The sequence below is a fragment of the Vulpes vulpes genome, chromosome 12 (genome assembly GCF_048418805.1).
Source record: "Vulpes vulpes isolate BD-2025 chromosome 12, VulVul3, whole genome shotgun sequence".
Lineage (NCBI taxonomy): Eukaryota > Metazoa > Chordata > Mammalia > Carnivora > Canidae > Vulpes > Vulpes vulpes.
In genome coordinates, this window is record NC_132791.1 from 172,072,306 (window position 1) to 172,098,021 (window position 25,716).

Here is a 25,716-nt window from a genome sequence, read left to right on the forward strand (position 1 = left end):
AGGAACTGATGTTTGAGCTGAATCGGGAAGGTCGACAGGGCAGGACCAGAGAGAAAACTGTTCCTGGCAGAGGGAATAGCACAGGCATAGAGAGGCATGAAAAAAACGTTGCTAGCAGTGAACTATGGTAGTTACAAAGAGCTGTAACTTTGAGCTGGTAGGGGGATGATGGACCCATGAGATGTTTTTTAAAAAAGAATTTACCCTTTTGAACAGGTAAGATATTCACAAGGTACAAGATGGAAAAGTTTCAAAAGTGAAGTAAAAGTCTTGCCCTCTCTTCTCTCCCACTCACCTAACTCCCTCCACTCCTGACCCAGGCAATCTCTATTGCCAGTCTCTTTAAGTCCTTTATGAGATCTATTCCACACATACAAATAAATATTCATAGATGTTTTTGTGTAAATGGGATTGGACCATCAACAATGTCTCTCATACGTTGCTTTCAATATTAGCAAAAATCTTAGATATCCCTCCAAATATTTATATAAAGAATTTGCTCATTTTTTGTGCATATGGAGAATGTACCATGTTTTATTGATCACTTTCCAATCAATGGACATTTAGATTAGATCCTTTCTTCTTAAAAATTCTGTAATAAATAACCTTATACATATGACATTTTGCACATGTATGAATTTATTTGTAGGTAAAATTTCTAGAAGTTGAACTAAGAGCTCATGCTTTTAAATTTTTGATAGATATTATCAAACTGCCCACAATGGAGGTTGTACCAATTTACACTCCCATCAGCAATGAGTGAGTCTATTTCTTCACATTTGGAGTATGTGTTTGGAAATACTGTCAGTGGCCAGTTCATACAGAGCATTGTATACAAAGCTGAGAAGCTTGAACTTGATCCATAGACCATGGACACCCAAATGGAGGGTTTAGGCAGTGGGTGAGGATGAGCAGGTTTGAAGTTTTAATTGTTTTCATAATGATATCAAAACAATTTTATAGAAAATGTGTTTTCTCCAACAGGCATGAGTAATAATGTGATGAATCAGAGAGAGGGAGACATATCCATTAGGATTTAAGCCATGCTGGGGAGAATGTGATTATCATTTGGGCACAGCCACCACTCTAGACAATAGGATTGGAGATGAATGTAACTTGGGTTCTTTACTACCCCATCACTCTCACTTTCCTGCCATTTTTCTTTTATCACATATTTTCCACATGCTGATGACTTCTTGTGAAACATGTGGTCCTCCAGGATAACAACATGAAACCAATAGCAAGGAATTTTTATCAAGAACTAACAGTTGATCGAATGAGAAGCAGACAGGTGCGATAGGAGCTATATGTTTCTCTCGAAGGCCATTTTGCAAATTAATTGGATTTGGAACAGACATTGAAAAAAGAGCTGGGCAAAGCAAAAAGGCAGACAACATTCATCCTGAGCCTTTTGTTTCTTAAAAAGAGGTAGTTGCTATTATTTGATGCAAAGAGAGAAGGAAAGATGAATGGCAGATGATTGTGAGGCACCAGTATAAGAAGGACCTGAGTGCTGGCTCCAGCCAGATGCTCCAGGAGTGGTTCAAGGATGAGCGCAGCAAGTTTGGTACTCTTGGGGCTTGCTCTGAGGTTTAGGGCCACAATCTCTAAGCCAGAGGAGGGAAGCTTTTGCTCCAAAAGCCAAGTGGCCTTCAGAGACTCTTGCTATGAATTTGTGCCTTTCGCTCAAACCTTCTATGGTGCCCAGAGCTGGTGCGAGGAGCAAGGGGGCCATTTGGTCTTTATTCATGATGAAGACACACAGCAGTTCCTGCAGAAGCACATCTCCCAGGCCAGGGAATGGTGGATTGGACTCGTAGGGAACTCGGCTCAGAATGGAACCATAGGAGGTAGGTGCTGTGAAAGCTGTATTTCACGGGAAGCTTGTGGCTGTGTTTCTCACCCATGTTTCTTACCCTGAGCCTCATGGAACAAAATTAAGATATCCTAATTTTCATGGTAAGGATATCCTCCTCTTTGGTTGCTGTGTGGATTAAATGAAATCACTCGTGTACAGTACCTAGCACAGAATCCAGCACATAGTTGATGCTCTGAAAACATTCATTTGTTTGAATGTGCTCAATACTAATAATACTAGCAATGACTTCTTCTAAGGCACTGTCCCTACATACTTCTAGTCCATTATCAGCTTGAATCCCTATGACAACCAGTGAGGTAATATTGCTGCTTCTATTTTACAGATGAGAAAACAGAGTCTCATACTCTGTTTAGCTCTTACTAAGCTCTTTTCAAGGCACTTCTAGGGGTGCTTGGGTGGTGTAGTCAGTTAAGTATCCAACTTTTGGTTTTGGCTCAGGTTCTGATCTCAGGGTTATGAGATCAAGCCCCACATCAGGCTCTGTGCTGAGTACAGTCTGCATAACTTTCTCTTTCACTCTCCCTGTGCCCCTCCCTCCACCCTCTCTCTCTCAAATAAATAAATCTTTAAAAAAAGAAAGAAGCAAGCAAGCACTTCCACATGCCTTTCCCCGTTTCTTAGGGGATTAAAGCAAGTCCTTTCACATTAAATGGTCTCATTTTAATGGTCTTCCTAGAAACTTTTCCTTACTTTTTACTCTGTGAGGGCTTCTTTCTCCAACCCCAGGACAGTCAGGTAAGTCCTTCTCTCTGCACCTGTAGGTCTTGTCCGCACCTCTGGGAGGGTATTTTCGGCATGACTTTAAGTTTTTAGGTGTCTGTCTTCCTTCCTAGACAATGAGATCCTCGAGGGCAGGAAACAGATTCTGGCCATTTTTTCTGGTGCCTGTACATAGCAGAGAATGGAAAAATGAAGATTCATATGTAATCCTTGCATCTGCCCCAAGAGGTACACATTGCTACTCTTATTTTATGGATGAGGAACAAGAAGTCTAGGGGGACGAAATGGTTCGCTCAAGAGGACGCTACTGGTGAAAGGCAGTGAAGACTCTCTTGGGCCAATGTCCCTCCACCTCACATTGCCCTGTCAAAGCTACTGGGTTTAGAAATAAGCAACTCAGTCTTGGGCTAAGCACTTATATACCAGAGTCGATGGAAAGGCTTAATTAGGGAGCAGTTGGGCAAGCTCCTTTTAGGAAATGCATAGCCTTAGGATTTGAATTCTAAAAGTGCATCTTCAGGTAATATCTAGTGAATGGTTTCTTGATTTGTAGATATAGCAACTGCGGATTTCTGTATATTGAATGTCCATTCATATGCAGCTAAAGGAGTTGTGTCTATTTAAAAATCACCAAGGGATATCACATGGCTGTTACAGAACATGAGGTAGATATGTGTAGGCTGACATGTAATCACCTCCAGTACTTAATGTTATTTAAGAAACAAGGGACAGAGTGCCATGTGCAATATGATGGCATTTGTGTAAATAGATTTCAGGCACTCACAGATGATGAATGGGTACAATTCAGTCTGGATCAATTCACAAGAAACATAACAATAATGCGAGGATCCCGTTGGTTGGGAGAGGGGAGATGTTTTCATTTTACTTTTACACATTTTACATTTCACTCCAAAAATTTCTTAACCACTTGTATGGAGTTGTTTTATTTTTCAAAATGAATATATACACTTTTAAGTCTTCAGAGTAAATATTTTATATTTAGTGTTTTCTGTTTCTGTCCTTGAAATGCCTTTGTAACACACACACACGCACACACACCACTTCTTCAAGAGTACATCAGGGACTGAAGAGTCCTGAAGTAAGGAAAACTGCTTCCATTTTAACTCAGCATAGCCCATATATATCTGACAAGGGCTCCTGCCTCTCTTTGAACATCCCAAGACACACTTCTGTGCTTTTCTTTAGATTATAGTAACACAGAGCTGGAAACATCATGTACTCAATCAAGCTACTTTGTTTGGGGTCCCTGACTTGGCACCCTGGTTTTTAGGCTGAGTTCTTCCTTCCGGGTGTTGGACAATAACAGCCAGCAATGTCCCTTCGTCGTTGGCATGGGAAAGAAAGGCCCTCAGCCTCTTGGCCTTGATTGAGCACCTCCTGCATACCAGGGAGCTGAGTTGAGGCAAGCCCTGTTCATAAAAAGGGGTCAGAAGTACATTTCCAAGTCCTGGTGGTTGTGTTTCCATCCCAGGGCCTGGGATCTGGCTGGACACCTCCAATGTGAGCTATAGCCACTGGCATGGAAAACAGGCCTCTCCTGTTCTCAACACCTGTGGTTACATCAGGAGAGACGCTTCCTTTGGGTGGGCGGCTTCAGACAACTGCACACAGCTGTTTGCCTTCATCTGCGAGTTTGGTGAGTTGACCTCTGTTGTGGGGCCTCCCTCCTTGTCCCTCTGTGTGTGTCTGTCTCTGCATCTCTGTCTTTCTTTGTGTCTCTGTCTCTGTGGGGTCTCTCTGTGTGTGTCTCTCTGTGTCTCTAATTCTGTGTCTCCCTAAATGTCCACCCATCTCTGTGTGGCATTCTGTGCCTGTCTCATTTTGTCTCCCTAGCTCACAACCTGCCTCTCCTCATCCACTTACCTACTAACCTGACTACTAGTCTCATTCCTGTCCCTCTTTTCCTCTCAGATATCTGCATCTAGGGGCAAATGCCCAGCCCTATTTACTCTCTTTTTCCAATCTTCCAATGAAGGAGACATGACCCAGGAGGCTGTTCTCACTCACCCTTGATTCCTGCTGCCCTGACGAGACTGGGTCTGAGTCTCACCACCCATCATCCCTGATTCCTAAATTCCCCCACACTCTGCTCTTGTGTCCTTCCTAGCTGCTGTCCATGATTGACCCCCTTTACACCCTGGAGACCCTTCCATGGGGCCTCTGTGTAAGAGCTTCAGCACGAGCAGCCCGTGGCCCCATGCTGGGTACTGCCTGACATGCAGGGTCCTGGCATAGTGCCCTGGTCTTGCACCCAAGCTGCCCCATGACCCTCTGACTTTCAAGCCAGGCTTGACAGAAGTTTCCAGGCTTCCTGGGCTCAGCCCCCTCCCTGTCTCTAAGCCCCTCAGTGAAGAATCCTAGCTCCTAGGGATCATTCTGGGCTTGGACACCTACAGGGCCTCCTACCCCTTTTCCCCCATCTGGGTTTAAATAGATGCCATGTAGGCCCCCAGCCTGGCTAATTATGAAAACTTGCAGCTTCAGGGACCTTCTTGTCACAGTCCTCCCAAAGTGCTGCCCCCTTCTATGCCCCAACCTGAAGCCTGTCTCAGAATCTGTCAGCTTCCAGGGCCTTGGAGCCACTGGTATGAAGTCACACCATGAGGAGCTAATATGTATCAAGCCGGTCCTCTAGGCACAGAGCTGTACACTCTGTGTGTATTCATCACAGTAGAAGCACCTCTGCTATTCTATTGTAGGCCCATTATAGAGCTAAGAATAGTGAGGCTCAGAAAGGGTAAGCTCCTTGCCCAAGGCCACGTAGCTGGGAAGTGACAATGACAAGACCTGAACCCAGGTTTGTCCATGGTCAGAGGGAGATGGGCAGATGCAGCGCTGCTGGCTTTCGAGATCAAGGAGTCACAATCCAACAAATGTCAGTGTCTCTGGAAGCTGAAAATGGCTAGGGAGCAGTCTCCCCCCCTAGAGGCTCCAGAAGGAACCAGGCCTACCCACACCTTGATGCTAGCCTATTTAAGACCCATTCTGGACTTCTGACCTTCATACCTGGAGGATGATAGATTTGTACTGGCTTCAGACATTAATGTGCTAGCAATTTGTATAACAGCCATAGGAAACAAACACAGATTTTGGTCTCATTCCCTACACTGTGGCTCTCCCACCAGGCAGACAGGCCTGAGTTTGGACCCAGTTTCCTACTTTCTGGCTATATTCATCTGAGCCAGATTGTTCTTTTCCAACAAATGGTTACTGAACGTGGACCCCATGCCAGGAGCTGGCCTGAAGTCTCAGCATAGTGACCCCCATGAGCCTGATGTTCCTAGTGGGGAGGTTAGTAACCCAGCTTCTAGGACTGATACAAAGACTCACTAAGTCACTCACCCATTCTACAAATGCTTGTTTAGCATCTATCATACGCCAGGCATTGTTTTCAGATAAGGCTCAAGGAAGGTACTCAAAATAGGAGAATATAGTGGCTACTGGTATAGCCCTTACTCTGCACGTAAAAACTCATTTAATCCTCCTAAAGACCCTACATGGTATGGTACTGACCCTATCTCGTGCCAAGGGGGGCACAGAGAAGCTAGATAATTAGCAGCGGGTCACAGAGCCAGGGCGTGGCTGGCGGCATCTGAGCCCAGGCAGTCTGGCTCCAGAGCCATGCTCATGCCCACCACGTTCTATTTCTCATCGCTGTGGAGCTGGCTCCTGCTGTAGCCCTTCATCTCAGTCCCGACCCCTGACACCTTCCACTTCCTATCAACCAGGCACTTGTCCAGCCGTGACCACAGCTAGTCCCTCCTAAGGTGTCCCCTTCCCTTTGTCACAGGGGTTGGCCAGAGTCTGACCTGTGACGGCCTCAATGCCACCATGCACTGTGGCTCAGGGGAAGTCATCCAGATCCAGGACGCCATCTACGGACGCCAGACCCCTCATTATTGCACCCAGGGTGCTGCACGCCCCTTGGAGGAGGAATGCAGTTGGACCAGCGTCAAGGACGAAGTGGCAGGTAAGAACCCAAGGACAGCTCTGGCTGTGGGGGCAGGGCAGTTCCTGGTGTCCCGTACCCAGCAAAGGGGTCTGGAAGACTTGAATAATCTTCATATCTGGGCCTCCCACATTAGGAAAACAGGCCAGTCTCTGCCCACAGAACCATGTAGGGAAGCAAGGAGGCCATGGCTCGCCTCCTTACCTGCTAGCAAACCCACCTCAGTGGGCCAGGGAGGCATTCTGCTCCCCACTCCACTTGGGTGCAAGAAACATTGCTCTCTTTTTTAAATTTTTAAGAATTTCTAAATACTCCAAGCATGTAGACAATAAAAATATTTTATTGACCTCCCATAGACTCACTACCCATTGTTCTTAAATCCTAACATTACGTCATATTTGCTTAACATCCCCTCATTATAGCAGTGAGTATAGCTTTATATCTCCTATTATCCATTTTGATACATGTATTAGTTTATTCGTTTAGTCCAGTTTATAACTATACCATAATGTGTCTCCTCTGTTGAGAGTGGAATGGGTCATGTCTCAATCCTTGCTATTATGAATAATGCTGAAATACACATTCCTAGTAGCATCAATTGTTCATGTGGGAGAGCTTCTCCATGGCCTTGCTTTTCTAAATCAGATTAAATTTGCCTCTGAGCTGCATTTGCCTCATGACAAGGGTTCAGTTTCAGGGGTTATGGGGGCTCCTGGCACCCTCCTGGGGGGTGCAAAGTTCTCAGAAACCTCTATTGTCCAGGACACAGGGGGCCTCCTTCCTCTTTGCTGTGGTTAGTAGAATCGGGCCCATAACGTCCCAGGAAGGCAGGTGGTTTGTTGCTTCTTGGCCAAGTGAGGACACAGCAGTCTGTGCCCAAGCTAGAAGCTCTGCGGTCTCAGGTTGAATCTCCTCTGTGACCCTCTGCTAATGACTTAGCTTCTCTGTGCCCCCCTTGGACAAGGGAGTGTCAGTACCACACCATGTAGAGCCTCTTGGCAATTCACTGAATGGCTCTGCCTCTGCCCAAAGGGCCCATGGAGATTCAGGGAGGAGTGCCCTGTACTCCCAGGACCTGCCAAGCAGCCTCGACCCCAGTTTGGGAAAGTGTACCACGTCTCCCTGGGACAGTGATTTGTTCTTCTCCATTCCACGTCTGGCCCACATTGTCCCTGGTCTTCTTAGAGCAGGTGTGAAGGAAGGAAATGCTGCAATCAGCTCCTTGGTTCCCACGCACTCTTCTTGTTGCACTGGCATTCCTGAGGCTGTGTCCCCTCTGAGGGGGGAAGGTCTGGGTTTGGTGGGTTGATGGATGTGCCTCCCTCATGGAGGCATTGAGGGGACCTAGTGGGCTATTTCTGCAAAGGCCCAGATCCAAGTTTCCAAACCTTGCAGCCACCCCCCAGAAAGCACATTGGAGAGGAACCCTGCATCCTTCTGGGAGGGGTCAGAGGAAAAGAGCTGGGCAGGATCCCAGGGGAATCTGTTTGTATCTAAGTGCCACACTCACTCATTCACTGTCAGTTGGCCAGTAAACATTCTTTGAGCCCAACATTGTGCCAGGCTCTATCATGGGCTCTGTGGATAAAGGAATCAATCAAATAGTCTGTTTTTCAAAGAGCTCGCAGTCTAATGGGGAGAGAGATATGAACACAAGCAATCACCTAGCACTATGCTCAATGCCACAACAGAAAGGAGCCTCCGGAGGTGTTATGTGTTTATTTATGCAAGACTTACTTTGTACCTGCCATGTGCTGGGTACTGTTCTGTGAACTGGAGTGGAAATAGAGCAGTGAACAAAAACAAAACAAAATACTTCCTCTCTCTTGGAAAGTGTAGTATAGGGCTGTGAATGCAGAAAGTAGGGGTACAGAACTCTGATTGAGGAGTGTATCAGGCTAGGTCCCTTTAGGAAAACAGAAATCATGCTAGGTCTTTCAGCAGAGGAAATTTAATGCAGGGAATTGATTATCAAGTATGGAAGTGCTGAGAAGTCAAAGAAGGGGATAAAGATATAACTCTGAGATTAGCAGCAATGGAAAGCCACTACCACCCCTAAGGGCTGGAGGGATGACTTAGAGGGGATGATCTTATCAAAATCAGAAGTCAGGACCATCCAGGAGGTGCTAGGATAATGGTCGAGGCTGCCCTGTGTAAGTGAGGAACATGAGAGAGCGCTTATCCAGAGGGAGCTGCAGTCAGAGAGAGGATGAAAAGCACTCTGCCCTCTTATGGCTTCCTGTTAGGGATGGGCAGAAGTATGGCCCCCAAGATTTGCCACCCTAATCCCTGGAACTTAGTATGATGAGATACCATGCCTGTGAATATGTTACTTGACACAGCAAAGGGACTTTGCAGACCTAATTATGGGTTCCTAGTCTGGATTATCCAAATGGGCACAATTTAACCACATGACCCCTTAAAAGCAAAGAAATTTCTCTGGCTAGAAGCCAGAGATGAGGCTGATGGAGAGATCAGAGTTCAAGTGTGAGACAGATCCGACACCCCATTGCTGGCTTTGAGCCATGCACAAGGACCAGAGAATGGCTGTAGGAGCTAAGGGTGGGTTCCAGATGACATCCAGCAAGGAAATGGGAGCTCGGGCCTATAACCAGGTGTGCAGCACCTGCCTGTCCTCCTCCTAGGCTTCTTTGTAGGCATGCCACTCATCTGCATGGGCATGAGGGAGAGGTGTTGGGATGACCTGAAGTTTCTGGCCTGGGCTCTCCACATGTCTCTCTCCTGTGGGCACCTAGATAAGATTCCTGATTTTTTTTTCCCCCTTTTTGCCAGTTCTCAAAATCTAGGTTCCCACTTAGGCCATCTGACTGGATGCTACTGGACCAGTGGTTCCCAAAGTGGGATGCCTAGGCCAGCAGTATCAGCATCACCTGGGAGCGTGTTAGAAAAGTAAATTCTTACACTGTCCCCCATATCAACTGAATCAGAAGCACTGGGGGCGGGGTCTAGAAATCTGTGTCTTCCAGAGCCCTCCAGGAGATTCTGGTATATTCTAAGACTTGAAAACCCCTGTGCTGGACCCTGAGCTGCTTGAGGGCAAAACCCCTACTTTTCTTCCCCCCAGTACCTAGCACAGTGTCTGGTCTTCAGTAGATACCAGCAGATATCCACTGGGGGTGGGGGGATGGTGGGTGAATAAATGAATGAGAGGTCATTCATCTCTGTCTGAACCTGTCCCTTTTTTGTCCTTCACACTGTTCCTGCTCCTGCTGGGATTCGGGCACTTCCCAGGCCAGTGCCAGGGGCTGCAGGTATGCCAGGTGGCTGCAGATGGGACCTACTTTGGAGACCTGTGCCCTACCCAGGGCAGCTACCTATGGGTGCAGTACCAGTGCCAGGAAGGTGAGTCCCCATCTTGCCAGTACGTGCAAGTTCCCTTATTTCCACACCAAGTCCAGCCCCACTTGGAACAGAGGGAGCAACTACCCTCGGGGGCCAATCTGTGAACTAAGAGACTTCCTCACTATTGATTCCCTGCAGCCTGATCTCCCCACCTGGCTTAGCCTTGTGGGGTAAAGAGTTTGAGGCTCCTATTGCAGAAATGAGCTATCAAGCCAGAAGTTTAAAAATATATATTAAAATATATTTAATATTTAATATAGATATTAAACTTAATTAATACTATGATATATTAATATATTTAATATTGTAAATATAAAATATATAATATTAAATATATGATTTAATATAAATATTAAATATATTAATATATATTAAGAAATATATATTTTTTTAACTCCCAGGATGCTTCAGATTAAATTTCATGGAGTCACCCAATAAATATCCAGACAAGACCAACATTGCTTGACTCAAAAAAAATCAAAAGATGTTGCACTTACATACCCTACACCCACTAAACATCACCCTGCCAAGAACTTACATTTTAGAACACACGGGGACTTCTTAAAATGACAAATTTTGAAAGCTATAAAAATAACCCGTATTACTACACTTTATAAAAGTTTGTCCAAATCAAGAAGACAGAGCCCCTTCCTTCAGTTCTACAGTCCTACTCTCCTTAAGGAAACCACTGTTCAATGTTCAGAATAAGTTCTTCTCTGCTTTTAAAACTGTTTTTACACATGACTGTGTACGAATGTATATGCGTAAAATATAATGTTAAATGCATTAGTTTATAGCTCAATTTCTTTAACTTAATAACATATCCTGGACATCTATCCAAGTCACTACCTTATTCTTTTAATGGCTGAATAGGATCCCATCATAAGATTACGTCAAATGTATTGGACCAGTCCTCTGGTTGCTTCTGATTTTTTGTTGTTAAATACCACTCTGCAGCACTCATTCTTGTGCATATATCTTGACATGTGCCTGATTATTTTTAGAGGACTGATCCCTAGTAGAAGGAATGCTGGGTCACAGGGTGTATGCTCTTTATATGTTAATAGATACTACACTCCAAAAAACGGCTGCATTGATTTATATTCCCACTAAGAGTATCTGTGAGTGCCACTTCCCCTATGTCATCGTCCAGACAATTAGTCACAACAGCACCTTCTATTGAGGGCATGAGTGATGGGCAGGGAGCTCTGAAGGGAAAGAGTGAGTCAGGGAGTGTTGGGGCCTCCAGGGGCCATCTGGGAGAGCAGGGTCTATGGATGGAGAAGGGAGGACCTCACAGAGAAGAGGAGAGGACAGCTTTCACCAGCAGCATTAGTTTACTAGACACGCTTGGGTGAAATGAGAGTGACTGGGATGTCTTCATTTGTTTTCTGGGAAGAAGAGACCATGTGATTTGGCAGCACTTTCCATCTGGTGGTTTTGCTAATGAACAAAGGGTGCCCTCTGGAGATCTGCCAGTCACAGTGTGGCTGTCACTGGACAGACGCATTGCTTAGGCCAGGGGGTATATTGGGTCTGGAGACCCTGAACTAAATTTTTGCCCCAACTTTGATTTCAAAAATCCTGCTCCCTTGTGAATCGATGTGTTCTGAACGCAATGTTTCTGATTTGTAAATGGAGAGACTTATCCAGCATCCCCCCACCCTGTGCCCACTGCCACAGTGCCCAAAAGGGCACTAGCCATGGTCCAGGTTTCCTCAGGTAGCTGTGAATCAGGATGGCAACAACTCAGGAAAGTCCTTTTAATTGCCTTCCTTGTCTGTGCTTGGAAACAGAAAGATCACGCTGCACAAATTAGCCCAGAAGCCCCAACAAATTCTATTCCCCTCCTCATCCTCCATGCCAACTTTGAAAGGTCAGGTTTTGTAAAATTTAATGTCTGCTAAATGGCTTACAATGAATCATTAGCCACCTTAGCCAAGCAGATTTTCCTAAAGGAGCTTTGCATTTTGTATTTTTAAACATAATAAAAATATATTTAGATAATCAATAGAATCCTGGTTAAATAGGGTACATTGTGCAGCTATTACAAAGAACAAGGCAGCTCTAACTAAATTCATATAGAACAATCTCCAAGATATAATAAGTAAAAAAAAAAAAGAAGGAAAGTGTCAAAGTAACTGTATATATCATGTACCACTTGTATAAATAGGAAATTATGTATGTGCTTGTGAATGTGAAGATATCCCTAGAAGGTGACTCTGGATACTGGTAACAATGATTGCCTCTGGCGGGGGGAGGGGGCTGAAGGAAGGAAGGGAGGGAAGCTTTCTTTTCACTCTACATCCTTTATAAAAATTTCAAATTCTGTACCTTGGTCACCTATTACCTATGAATGAAAAATAAAATTCAAAAGAACTTAAAAAAAATCTTTAAAAAGCCCCACCTAAGGATGGACAGGTGGATAGAGGAGACTAAGTTTTAAACAAAAACATGTAATTTTGCTTTCTGATGGCACACAGTATTTCCCTTTTTTGGTCTGCAGGCCTGCAGCTGATGGTGTCCAATGAGAGTTTCATCTTTGACAATGTCACCATCTCCCTGACATGGCTCCTTTCTCCCTACATTGGAAATCTGTCATGTATAATTAGTACGGGAGATGGCCACACTTTCGATCCCTACTACCCTCCCAGGTAAGAGGAATCTCTGAGTCTTGTTTCAGGATGTATCAGTCAGTTTCTACTGCATAACAAAACATCCCAAAACTTAGTAGCTTACAATAATATTATTTCTCATGGTTCTTTTGATAAGCTAGGTGGCTTTGCTTATGTGGGCCAGCTCAACTGGGGTTGGATGGCCTCAGAAGTCCTCACCTGCATGTCTGGTAGTTAGCTGAATATTGGCCAGGGACATGTGATGCTTATCACCCAACAGGCTGGCCTAGCCTCACTGGCATGGTGTCTGAGGGTTTCTAGCAGCAAGCAAGAACAAGGCCTAATGTGCAAGCATTTTTCAAATCTCTATTTGTGTCACATTTTCTAATGTCTCATTGGCCAAAACAGGTTCCATGGCCAAGACCAGGTTCAACAGGTGAAGAATGGACTCCACCTGTTGATGAAAGGAATGGCAGAGCCACTGTACAAAGGGGCAAATGTATAGGAATGGGAGTAAGTGGCAATCACAGGTTTTCTTATTATAGAGGCTACATGAACAGTCATGAAGAGCTGGGTCCTTACGTCTTGGCTCTGTGTAGAATCTCTCCTGGGCCACTGTCCAAGGAGTCAGTTTTAGCAGATTTAGCAGATGAGGTGAAGAAGATGCTCACCTGAATGTGGGAATGTTTTCTGTTGGCAAGAATAATAAAAAAAATAATAGTAGCGATATTAAAAACAGTCCAGCCAAGGAGCTTTCACATGAAATCTCATTCAACCCTCACTACAACCCTATCGGCTGGAGCTATGCTTTCCAATAGAACAGCCACCCACCACATGAGCTACTGAACACTTGAAGTGAGTGTGGCAGGTCTTAAGATATGATGTAAATATAAAATACACACAGGATTTTGAAGATTTAGTTTTCCCCTCCAACTTCCCATAAAAAATGTAAAGTATATCACTAACGTTTTTATATTGATTATATGTTGAAATGAAAATATTTTGGATATATTGGGTTAAAGAAAATAAAGTATTAAAATTAATTTGACTTATTCTTACTTTTTCAATATGGCTATCAGAACAGACACTATTTCTGTATGTCTCACTTTGTAATTCTATTAGATGGTGTTGAGCTAGGTAATTATCATCTTGTTTTTACAGACAAAACAAATGAGGCTCAGAGGGATATAGCAGCATTGCCCAAGCTATGCAGCTCGTGAGTGGCAGCATGGTGATGCAAGCCAGGATTGTCTGGCATCAAGGCTGAGGCTCTGAAGCCCCTGGTGGACAGCATGCAGTCTCAGGGCCTGAGCATCCTCTGGGGGACCAGAGCTTCCCCAACCTGATAGTAGCCGAACCCAGTTCATAACATTTCAAAGTCCTACCTGGGTCTGGGGTAAGCTCCATTCTGCTCTGCAGGGTGCCCCCAAATGTTTCAGAATTTCCAGATCCTCATTGGGTTTGGGGGCTTCTTACAGGGGTCCTCAGTTCAACATGAATTCCCAGGGAAATCATAGAGGCCCATAAGCCCCTCTCCTAACTCCAAAATATGTGTAGCTCTACCTTGTGGGAGCCAAGGGGGTCCAAATCTAGCCCTGTGCAGTCTCGGCATTGCTAGAAGCCCTGAGTGGGGTGAGGCCAAGAGAAGGCCAGCCTTGTGTATGGCCCAAATCTGCCCCAGTGTATGCTAGTTTCAAACCCAATGGTACTCTGAAGTCTCTCGCATCCTGCCATGCTGCCAAATAAAACAGCATGTCCAGAAGCTAAGGTTCGTCTAGTCCTAGCTGCTGCTAACATGTGCAAGACAATCCCTGGTCTTGGGTTTCCATTTCCTTCCCTGTCACATTTATATGGATGGCCTTGATTGTTTCATGGAGTAAAATGAGAAATTACATGTGAAGATGATTTGGGGAAGAAAATGTTTGACACAAATAGCCACGGCCTTGCTCTGCAGGTTTCTTCTTGCTTGCTATCATTTCATTGAATAAACAATAAATGCTCAGCTACACAATCTTCCAGCCCCCAAATTTTAGACAACTTGCATTTGGCATTAATCAAAATTGACTGTCAGTAACCCTGCTAAGACCTTTAGTTACACAAAGACATTCCAGTAATAAACAAACAGTAGCTAAAAATGGGAGCATGTGGGACAAAATGTCAGTATTTGTCAACTCTGGATGGTGAGGTGACGGGTGTTTGTCATCTTGCTCTCTGGATTCTTTGTGATTAAATTTTTTTGATAATCAAAGAGAAACAATAATCAGTGTTTTACACTTGCAATCCCTCTGGGCATTAACTTGAAGCCAAAGCCACTGGGATTTGTTTTTTTTTTTTTTTCTTTCCAAAAGAAATAGATGGTGATACCCTCTGCCATCACTACTCTCAAATCATCCAATTTCATCTATTTTTTAAAAACTTTTTGGACCTTAAAACTACCTTCCCACCTTCTTCTATCATTTTTGTTAGCTTTGGGAGAGAAATTTCTGATACTTATCAGCACTAGCAACCTCAGGTAGAATATGAGAATATTAAAAATGGCATGAATTTTAAGTACAGAGAAGTAACATACCTTGTGTGAACGTCCCCGTGCTTTTATGTGTTTATACAGAACCCTTCTTTTGCTTAACTCCTTGTTAAGCTAAGACCTAAATCAGACACTTCTGCTCTGTTGTAGACAAATCACACGAGCTGATGGGGGGAATCCAATCTCAAATAGAAACAGTATAATAATATAATATATTATTATATTATATATAATATATATATATTTATATAATATATATAATATAATAAAGGATTTCTCCTTTAGAAGCTCCTTCTTGCCATGCCCTCCCCATGTCTTGTGTTCATTTGAACGTCAGGCTGTTTTGCTTTACTGTTTGTTATGGGAAAAACTTTCTGGGTTTCTGAAATTAATTATGTGCCTTACGGGACAATTTGCTAAGGTGAACTTTGTCCTTGTCCAGCGTTGGGTAACGCAGCACCACCTACCGACAGATCTGGGAACTGTCGTTCTTGGGTCTGTTCAGAGCTGCCTCTGCACATAGCCGAGTCTGCAGGAGGGGACTTCACTGGCAATGGATAATTCTCAAGACAACACAAAAATTAGAGGGGCCTAGATATACATAGGATGTTGGGAGGATCAAAGGAATTATGTGGAAGGTGATGGTCACAAAAGACTGAAGTCTTTCAGGGGAATCCGGCAGGAGCAGTGGAAGTAGAGAAAATGAAGTCAAGGATGTGAAAGGGTGTAACTTCCTTCCATAACACAGAGCAGCTTACTACAACGGGAGTTCAGGGGTGTGTGGAGAGTATGAAAAATGATGCTAGAAAACTCAGAAGGGGTCTACTGATGAAGAGCCTTGATGCCAGCCAGTTTCGAGAAATTGTTTTTAAGAGAATATATAGTTTGGGTACCAGAAAATTGTTTTGGGGTGCAGCAGGTTTCCTGCAGGATACCAGGATGGAGCAGGGGCAGAAGGTGGACTGGGATGCACTAGCAATCCAGGCCCCTCCAATCCCTACAGAGAACTCTAAAGCTGGGGGACCTGTCTCTATTGAGGAAAGAGAGCAGAACCTTTGTACTCTGGCATTGGGCTGCCATTGGATGCAGGATGACATCTTAGGGGAGGCAGCTCCCTTTGGCTAAGGGGGAGATAGATTCAGCTGTGAGTCCTCCGCCACTAACATGCCAGAGTGCTGGGGGATGCAGCCCTCAGTCTTGAAGGGCAGACTCTGGGTGACATGCATCCATGACAGGGGATATATAAGAATCTTCAGGCCATTCCAGCACATGATATGTGATTGTTAATATTATTCCAAGTGTTGCTAATAGTCAATGGGTAATTTTAAGGGCTAAATGGGACTACGAAGAAGAAAAGAACTGGCACAGAGTTGATTCTTAAAAATGGGTAACTGTTGCCATTACTTTCATATTACATAGAAGTAGACGGTATTTTTAAGAGGCTAAGTAGGATAAATGTCATCCTATTATACAAAAAAAAAAAAAAAAAACGAAACACCTAAATATTTGAATCTATTACATGCCAGGTACTTATTCAGCCATAGTCTCATGTAAACCCTACGACGACCCAGCCAGGAATGGCTGTCGCCTCACTGCATGGACAAGGGCGCTGAGACATTAGGTCATGCAGGTGATGGAGGAAGCTTCCTTAGCCTTTCCATTCCACCACACTGCCTGATCCGGTCGGGGGCTCCATCTACCAAGATGGCTAGCAACTTGTGAGTGACATTAACAAAATGACCCAGACCTTGGTATTCCTAACAATTGGACATTATGAGCAAAGATTAAAAAGGGGGGGAGGGGAGCTTCTTCTCCATTTTATTTGTTTTTAAAGAACAGCTGCATCCCATTAATATCAACTACCGAGCAGCATGTACAAATCAGTGAGTCACAATGTCTTAAACTAATTTTTAAACTTTCTATTGAAGCATAAGATACATGCAAAAAACTACACACACACACACACACAACCAGAGCTCAGTTAACTTCTATATGATGAACACACCTATGTAACCAGCACTCAGACCAAGAAACAAAACATGACCAGTCTCCCAGGAATCTTCCACAGGCTCCCAAGGGTACTGATTCCTACCACATTGATCAGTGTGACCTGTTAGAAACTTCTAGAAATGGAATCATAAAGTGTACTCTCTTTTGTATCTGACATCCTCTCAATAGTACTTTTTTCAGATTTATCCATATTGTTGTGTATAACTGTGATTTCTTTTTTCTCATTCCTGTGTATGATTCCATTGTATGGACATTCCTCAGTTTACTTATCTATTCTAGTGTTGGTAGTCCTTTCGAATGCTTTTCCATTTGGGTAATTACAAATCGTGCAGCTGTGAACATATGAATGCATGTCTTTTGGTGTGCATATGTACATATTTCTGTTGGGTTTGCACCCAGGAGTGGAATTGCTGGCTCACAGCATCATAACAAAATGTTTAGCTGTTGCCTCCATTGCTTTGTACTCTGAGAATGTCTTCCCTTCGTTGGCAGCAATTTCTAAAAGCCACTTTGTTGTCTCCTCCCTTGGGTGAGCTCATTGGGAGACAAATCAGGAAAAATCTGCTTCTCTGCCTTTTAGTTCTGGGCAATTTCAGTTGGCAGCAGAGTTCAGGGAATGGAATGAGTTGCTTCTTCCAGACAGATCCCTGAAAAACAGCCCAGATTTTGCTATTCAAAACCATCCTTCACTTTCTCTAAAGAGTTAGTGTTTTCTTCTGAAAACTATATAATCTGATATTAATAAAGCCTAATCCAGCATCCTTTTGATTAGTGTCTGCTGGCGTGGCTTCTATACTTGTACTTTTAACATATCTATATCATATTTAAAGTGGACTTCTTGTAGAAAGCCTTTGGTTGAGACTTTTTTTTTTTTAAATCCCATCTAGCATAATAATTAGAGTGTTTCAACCATTTACAAGTAATGTAATTACTGATATAGTTAGATTTAGGTCTACTATTTTGTATTTGTTTTCTCTTTGCCCTTCTGTTTATTTTCCCTCTGTTCCTCTCCTTTCTTGTCTTATTGGAGTATTTGAATATTTTTAGTATTGTATTTCAACATATCTATTAACTTTTTGGGTTATAGCTCTCTTTACCACTTTTTTAGTAGTTGCTTCAGGGATTACAATACACATATCCAACCTCTCACCATCTACATGGAGTTAATATTTGACTTCAGTAAAATGTTGAAGCCTTACTGACATATAGGTCCCTTTGCCCATCCTCCTTTATATAATAATTGTCCTAGGTAGGACATTAACATACATTGAAAACCCCCTTCCAAAAGTCATACACATTTAAAGAACTTCAGAGGAGAAAAGAAATCTACGTATTAACCAAAATATTTAACCATTACTTGGGCTCTCCCTTTATCCCTGAAATTCCAAGTTCACCTCTGGTATCATTTCCATTCAGCTGGAAAAATTGCCTTAACCATTTCTTTTATGGCAGATTTTCTAGCAACAAATTCTCTTAGAGGATTTCTTTATTCCTGAGAATGTCTTGACATCTTTATTTTGCTTCACTTCCTGGAGGACATTTCTGCTAGATATAGGATTAGGTGTCAACAGGTCTTTTCTTAAAGATGTTGCCACTAGTTTCTGACTGCCATGGTTTCTGAGGGACAAATCTACAGTCACTCACATCTCTACGTGTGATGTGCCATTTTTTCCAGGCTCATTAATCTTTGATTTTCAGGAGTTTGATTACTGTATGTGTAGGCATGGTTTTAACTTTTTTCCTTTTTTTTTGGGGGGGGGGGGTTCCATGGAGCTTCGTGAATCTTTAAATATATGTTTTGCCAAACTAGAGAAGTTTTCACCCATTATTTCTTCAGTATATTTTTCTACACCAATCTCTCTTCTCACTGGTACTACAATGATACAAATATTTTATCTTTTGATATTGTCACACAGATTGCTGATGCTCTGCTCATTTTTAAAAATTTAATATTTTGTTAATGTTTCCAGTTATTTAATATCTGTTTTTCAACTTGGAGGTTTTCTCTTGCTCTATGTTCAAGTTCACTGACTTCCCTCTGTTGTGACTATTCTGCTGTTGCAGGCATCCAATGAATTCATCTCAGGTATTGTTTTTTACTTCTAAAACTTCCATTAAAAAAAAAAAAGTTTGCTTCTCTACTCAGGATGTCTAGCTTTCAACTCATTTAAATAGGATCTACTTTTATGTCACGGAGCATGGCTATAATGGAGGATTTCAAGTCTATCTGATAATTCCAACCTCTGAGTAGTCTAAAGGTTGACATTTATTATGTTTTCCCTTGAGATTGGATCTCATTTTCCTCATTCTTTGTATATCAAGCAATTTTTGGGTTGTATTCTGGACATTTTGATATTAGGTTCTGAGACTCTGGATCTTGTTAAAATCCTCTGTAAAATGGATTTTTATTTTGTTTTAGCAGGCAAACTACCCAGTTAAATTCAGACCATACTTTATGACTTGCCTTCTGTGAGCAATGGTTCCCATGTCGATTCAGTTTCCAAAACCATTTGGGTCTGCTCCACTCATGTGCCACTCAGAGTGGTGTTTATATTGTAGTTTTATTCAAACAAAGCCTTGGCTGTGTGTCTTTGAGTCTGTTTTGCACGTGCATAATTTATGGGTGAGCTCATGGTTTGTGCTGGGTTGTTCATAGAAGTTGGGGATCCTCATCTCCAAAACTCTCCTTTTTAGAGTTTCCCCCACAATCTCCAGCTCCCACAGGTCTCTTTTCATTGCTCCTCTGGATAGGAAGATGGGTTTTCTCTTGGGGATGTGGTGTCTGCATCACCTTATGCAGTCAGTGCAGCTCCAAGAGAGAGGACAGCCTGGGTTAGGGCCACGAGAGAAAAAAGAGAAACAACCCAAAACAAAAACAAATATTTTCCCCTGTGCTCTTGGGCTCACTAGGTTTCTTTTTCTTGGTTCTCTGGCTAACCAGAGGGGATTTCTCTTGAGGTTTTTGTTTACCTCATTCATTGTGCAGTTTCATGACTCAGGCTACCCTAGGGACGAAGCCAAGAGATAAAGGAGGTTAAAAAGAAAGAAAGAAAGAAAGAAAGAAAGAAGAAAGAAAGAAAGAAAGAAAGAAAGAAAGAAAGAAAGAAAGAAAGAAAGAAAGAAAAAGAAAGAAAGAAAGAAAATACATGAAACAAGAAAATCTCATCTTTATGGGTAATTCTTAAAGTTTTGATTTTTCTCCCCCACCTGTATGCTGTTGTTTACTTTTCAGAATCCTCAGAAAGTTTCTTTTTTAATTCTACCCAGGTTTTTAGTTGTAATCAATGGAAGCAATAGACTATGGTGGGCTTACTCTGTGGTCAGCACCAAAAGTCAGGTTACTGTTTTCTAAGCTTTTTCAAAAATACATTCACTTGTCAAATTTTTCTCAGCATCTACTATGTGGCAGGTGCTGAGCTAGATGTCAGGTTTATAATAAAAAATTAGACAGATACTGTCTGCGCTGACAACCTAGTGGGGGAAGAATGAGAGTGACTGAGCAACCACACAAGGGATGAGTGTCCCCCAGGAGAAGCAGTGAAGCTATGGCATTTCCTTTTATAGGGAACCTAAGGAAGGCTTCCCTGAGGAAGTGATGTTTAAGCTGAGAACAGAAGGGGCAGCTTGAGTATGAGCAGAGATGGGTAAGAGCCTTTCCAGCAAAGAACAGCAGACAGGAAGTGGCACATCCCAGGAACTGAAAAGGTTTTAGTGGACATACAATTAGAGGGGCATGGCAGGAGATAGGCGTGAAGTCAGGAAGGCAGATCATGTGGGTCTTTATAGGCCATGTTAGAGATTTTTAATTAGTCCCCTTGGGAAAGTGAGAAGCAAAACATACCCATAATTCTGATACATTTGGAATAGGATCCCACTTTACACATGGGGAAAATGTGGTAGGCTGAGGCATAGTATGCAAGAAGACCCAGAGAGGGGATTTAGGTGAGCTACAGAAGGAATAAATAGCAGAAAAAGGACTTGTAACTAAATATTCAACTTCCTGGTGGGCAGTGCTATTTCTTTCACTCCCACCTGTTCCAGACTTTAATGAACACCAAGACCTTCATGAAAACCAAGAGCTTGGTTGTGTAGTATCTCTTTCTTCATCTATTGTCTATTTGTCTTTGCAGAGCAGGAGAATGTGAGGTGGGTGAGTGCATGTGTGCACACATATGTGAATGCATGTGTTTGTGTCCTCAACACCGGTAACACTGAGTTTTGCCGGCAGTTCATCCAGCAGTGTGATCCACCAGTTCACAGCCCCTGGGGAATTCACTGTGTTTGCTGAGTGCACAACCACTGAGTGGCATGTGATGGCCCAGAAGCATGTGACAATCCGAGACAAGATGGAGAGGCTCAGTGTGACAGGGTGCTCCAGCCTGTCCATGTCAGGAGCCAGCCCTCTCTGCCGCACTGTCTTTGGGGACCCATTGTGGGTTCAAGTGGTACTTGATGGAGGTGAGTCTACAGAAATGGTCAAGGTCAGGGCCACCTTGATTTTCTCCAAATCTATCCATCCAATTCCCAGGCTTTAGTAAATACTAACAGCATTCATGAATTGAGTCGGTTTTTTAGCTATCCATTTATTAGCACCTAGTGTGTGCCCAGAACTGGTCTAAATGCTTTATTACTAGCCCACCCAGTATGTACTACTGTTATCTCCAGTTTACAGATGAAGAAATGGAGGAAAGGTTCAGAAATTTGTTCAAAGTCATAAGACTAGAAGCTAGTGAAGCTCTTATTCTTCCGAATGCCCTTCTTTGCATGCCCACGGTCCTATCAGAAGAACTGAATTTCCAAGTCACTCCTTGTTGGGGGAACTTGGAGAAGACCGGGAGAGCTACCAGCTGGGCCTGAGCCCATCTCAGTGCAGCCAGCATTGACCAGCTTGGCACAATGATGCTTCCCTGATCAGGACTGCTATTTGGTGACACTTGCTGCTATAGCCACAGCTGCTGTTATGGCTGGTGTCTGCTCTCTGCTCTGATTGGTCAGTTTCTTTTCTGATTGGTCACAGAGGCCATTCTGATTGGTCATCGCATCCATTTTGATTAGGCAAGGTGTCCCTTCCGATCAGTCAGAGCATCTATTCTGATTGGTCACAGTGTCCATTCTGATTTATCAGAACATCCATCCTATTTGGTTGGGACCCATGCAACTGAAACCATGCAGTTTCAGTTGTTGAATATTCTGAATATCATCCCTTTTCTCAATGGAGACCCTACCAACCCTATCCTCACCAATGCAGCATCTTTCCTGCAGGCAAAGGTCTAATTTGAGACCTGGACAGAAGCCTGTTGAGGTAAACCACGTGGAAGAGAGCTGCAGAGGTGAGGACATGACTCAGTCTGACCTCACAGCTCCCGGAGCCTCAGTCAGCAGTGACTTGATAGAGCCATCGCGGGTCCTTAAACATGGGCTCCTCTCTGTTCTGGTGTGCTTGTTGGCTGAAGATGGCTGCTATGTACCCCTGGGAAGCCTAAGATAATCCTTCATTTATTTTTTCATTCCACAAATATAATTGAGTGCCTGCTCTTCACCAAGTGTGGGGAGAGGGAGCAGTAAACATGAGAGTCAGAGGGCTAACATCACTCTTGGCAGCATCAGCTACATCATCATCATCACTCAAACAAGAAATACATTGCTTGGTTTCTATTGGAAAGAATCCTAATTTGGTAGTTTAAATCAGATTTAGGAGTCAACCACAATATTTAGCATCCAGTTAGGACAGTCAGTCCTGACCTATAAGGGAGCCCCATCTTACTGTGGACAGGCTGAGTGCTCCTGTTGAGCAGGGTTGCAGGCAGTCTGCCGTGGAGGTGGAAGGAAACTTCACCTATTCCTCCTACTTCGAACAAGACTGGAGGCTAATTCTTATGCATAAAAATCAGCCGTGCCTCAGGAGATGCTCCCTTTTTAGCCTTCCTCTCTCCAAGGACAAACCTGTCAACAAAATGTTCTCATATCTCTATTACAAACCTTTAAGTTTATGGTTAACACATGCATAGTGTAAATTAGAATGTGCAGATGAGCAGAGAGGAGCCAAAAAGAAAAATCATTCACATACACAATACTCAGAGATAATCACTGTTAATACTTGGGGTTGGATCTTATCCTTCCATATGTCTTTATGGCAATACCATGTCCCTATCTACATCCAAAAATCTGACCTCAGAGCTTGAGTCTTGACTATCTCGGTACAATCTATGGCATGGTTGTTGCCAACATTCTCAAATATTTCTTGCCACACATAGGAACAGGGGTAACTTACACTGCGCTGTTGGGTAACACAACCCTGGCTGAGTTTACCACGCTGAGGGGCTTGCTACCCTACAATCTGACCCTGGACAGAGCAGCCCAACAACGGATGGGCCCAGGGATACACCACCTGGAGATCCGAGCCACCAGCAACACCACCACCGCTGCACCTTCCAGAAACATCACAGTCTACTTCATGGAGCCTCTGTCAGGGCTACAGGCCTCCTTGGGTTCTGACCACTTGGAGCTTGGACAAGACCTACTGGTCAATGTCTCAGTGGCTCATGGCATCCCGGAGGGGCTGACCTTTGAAGTGGCAGGACTCAGTGCAACCTTCTCCCATGAAGAAGCAAGCCTCGAGGGACCACTTGGGATTTACCACGTAGCAGTTCCTCTTGAAGGTACTTGGGGTTGGTGGGCCCCCTTCTTTTTTTTTTTTTTTTTGGTGGGCCCCCTTCTAAACTTCCTTCCTCTTCCCTTGACTTGGGTGTCCTTGATCCTGCCAGCCAGTTTTGATGTGTTCTTGTCGCAAACCTGGTTCACAGCATTCAGCCTGAGTTACAAAATAAGGAAGATACATATTATCTGCCCCCATAGAGCTTAGAGTCACAGGGGTTCTCAATTCTGGCACTTCTGACATTTGGGACTGGATCGTTCTTTGTTGTGGGGGCTGTCCTGCACAAAGTAGGATGTTTAGTGGCATCCCTGACTTCTATCCACTAGATGCCAGGAGCCCCTGATCCCTTAGTCATGACAACCAGAAATACCTCCAGACATTGCCAACTGTCCCTTGGACAGCAAAATCTTCCCCCTGAGAACCACTAAAAGGGAGCTGGAGTATTCCAACTATTCCATCATTTTTTTTTTTTATTCCATCATTTTTAGAGGAGAGTGTGGTTCAGGAAACTAGTCCATGCCCTTGGGGGAGACAGAGGTAAAAACAAGGGTAGGAGGGGGAGGGACAAGAGAGGAAGTGTCACGATGCTGGCTAGAACAGAGACAGGGTGACAGACTGGCTGGCACCACTAGGGGAGGAGACCATAGCAGACATCTGCATTTAATCTGGAGAGAACAGAGAGTCCTTCAGGGCAGTGTGGTGAAGTCAGGAGGCAGGAATGTGATGAGGGTCGTAGAGTCTCCAGCCCACCTGGCACCCGGTCCCCCGCAGGTATGCAGGAAATGGGGCAACATTGTGCAGGTGTGGGGCTACCAAGCCCTCCTCTGGAGCAGATCTGGCAAAAGAAATAGCAGGTTAAATGACAGATTTGAGAAGAAAAACATTGGAACTTCGCCAGGTATCAGAGGTCCAGCTTGAAACAGGGAGAATCCAGAATGAAATAAAATGAAATGACAATGGAAAATACACACAATATATAGGCTATAATTCAAACACAAATTAATTTTTTTGTCTTCTATAGAAGTTGCTTGGCAGGGGATAATAGATAACATCTCTTCAGGCCCTGTGAGTTTTTGGCTCACTCTTAGATGAGAAGTAGTCTTCTCTCCGCAAGAAAAACAGATTTGGAGGACTCCGGGGATGAAGGGGGTGAGGAGGAAAGAGAGGGAACCAGGTAGGACAGGAAGGCCCTCACTTGGTGGTGTTGGCCCAGTCCTGGCTGGCCTTGCTCTCAAGGCCCAGCAGATGTTTGCAGCTGCCTCTTGTGAGAGCTTCTATGAGCTTTTGAGGTCCCTGCAATGTTCCTCAGCTCCCAGGATGAAGGGTGATGACTCTCCCTCAGCTGGCCACATGTGCCCAGCTGCTGCCTCTTTTGGATCACCAACAGGGTCACCCTCTGTTCTCATTCTCACTACCCTTTCCAGCATACCCTCTCCCTGAGACAAACATCTGGTCTATAGAAAATTCTTACCTTTTCTTTGGGCTGCTACCAGCGACTGTAGTTATTTCCCAACAATTGCAGGAATGTAGACCTTTCCTCCCTCCCTCTCTCCTTCTCATTCCACCTACCCCTGTCAGAAACCATCCTTAAAGGACATGAGTAAGGAACCCTTCCATGGGAGTCCTCAACCTCAAAGAACACATATCCACCTTCCCAAGGGTCCCTTCTAATGTTTCCCTCTAGATTCAAGAAGAGAAAGTAGCACCCATCACCTTCCACCCTAAGGGAAAAGAGGTGGGATACACACATACCCCAAATAAATCTTACAAATCCTTCTCTCCCTTATCTACCCTTCAATCTTATTTATTTATTAGATTTTATTTATTCATGAGAGACACACACACACACACTCACAGAGAGGGAGAGAGAGAGAGAGAGAGAGAGAGAGAGAGAGGCAGAGACACAGGCAGAGGGAGAAGCAGGCTCCATGCAGGGAGCCCGATGTGGGACTCGATCCTGGGACTCCAGGATCATGCCCT

General features: G+C 43.8%; 1 protein-coding gene across 1 annotated transcript in view; it reads left to right on the plus strand.

Moving 5' to 3' along the window:
• Positions 1-1,549: 1,549 nt before the first annotated feature.
• Positions 1,550-25,716, plus strand: part of LOC112911892 (polycystin-1-like protein 2) — an 87,608-nt gene continuing 63,441 nt past the window's right edge. Inside the window, exons 1-7 of the mRNA XM_072731966.1 lie at positions 1,550-1,850; positions 4,092-4,256; positions 6,411-6,590; positions 9,822-9,932; positions 12,439-12,586; positions 21,310-21,539; positions 23,336-23,740. Coding sequence (XP_072588067.1) covers positions 1,550-1,850; positions 4,092-4,256; positions 6,411-6,590; positions 9,822-9,932; positions 12,439-12,586; positions 21,310-21,539; positions 23,336-23,740 — 1,540 coding nt within the window. The remainder of the gene's footprint in view (positions 1,851-4,091; positions 4,257-6,410; positions 6,591-9,821; positions 9,933-12,438; positions 12,587-21,309; positions 21,540-23,335; positions 23,741-25,716) is intronic.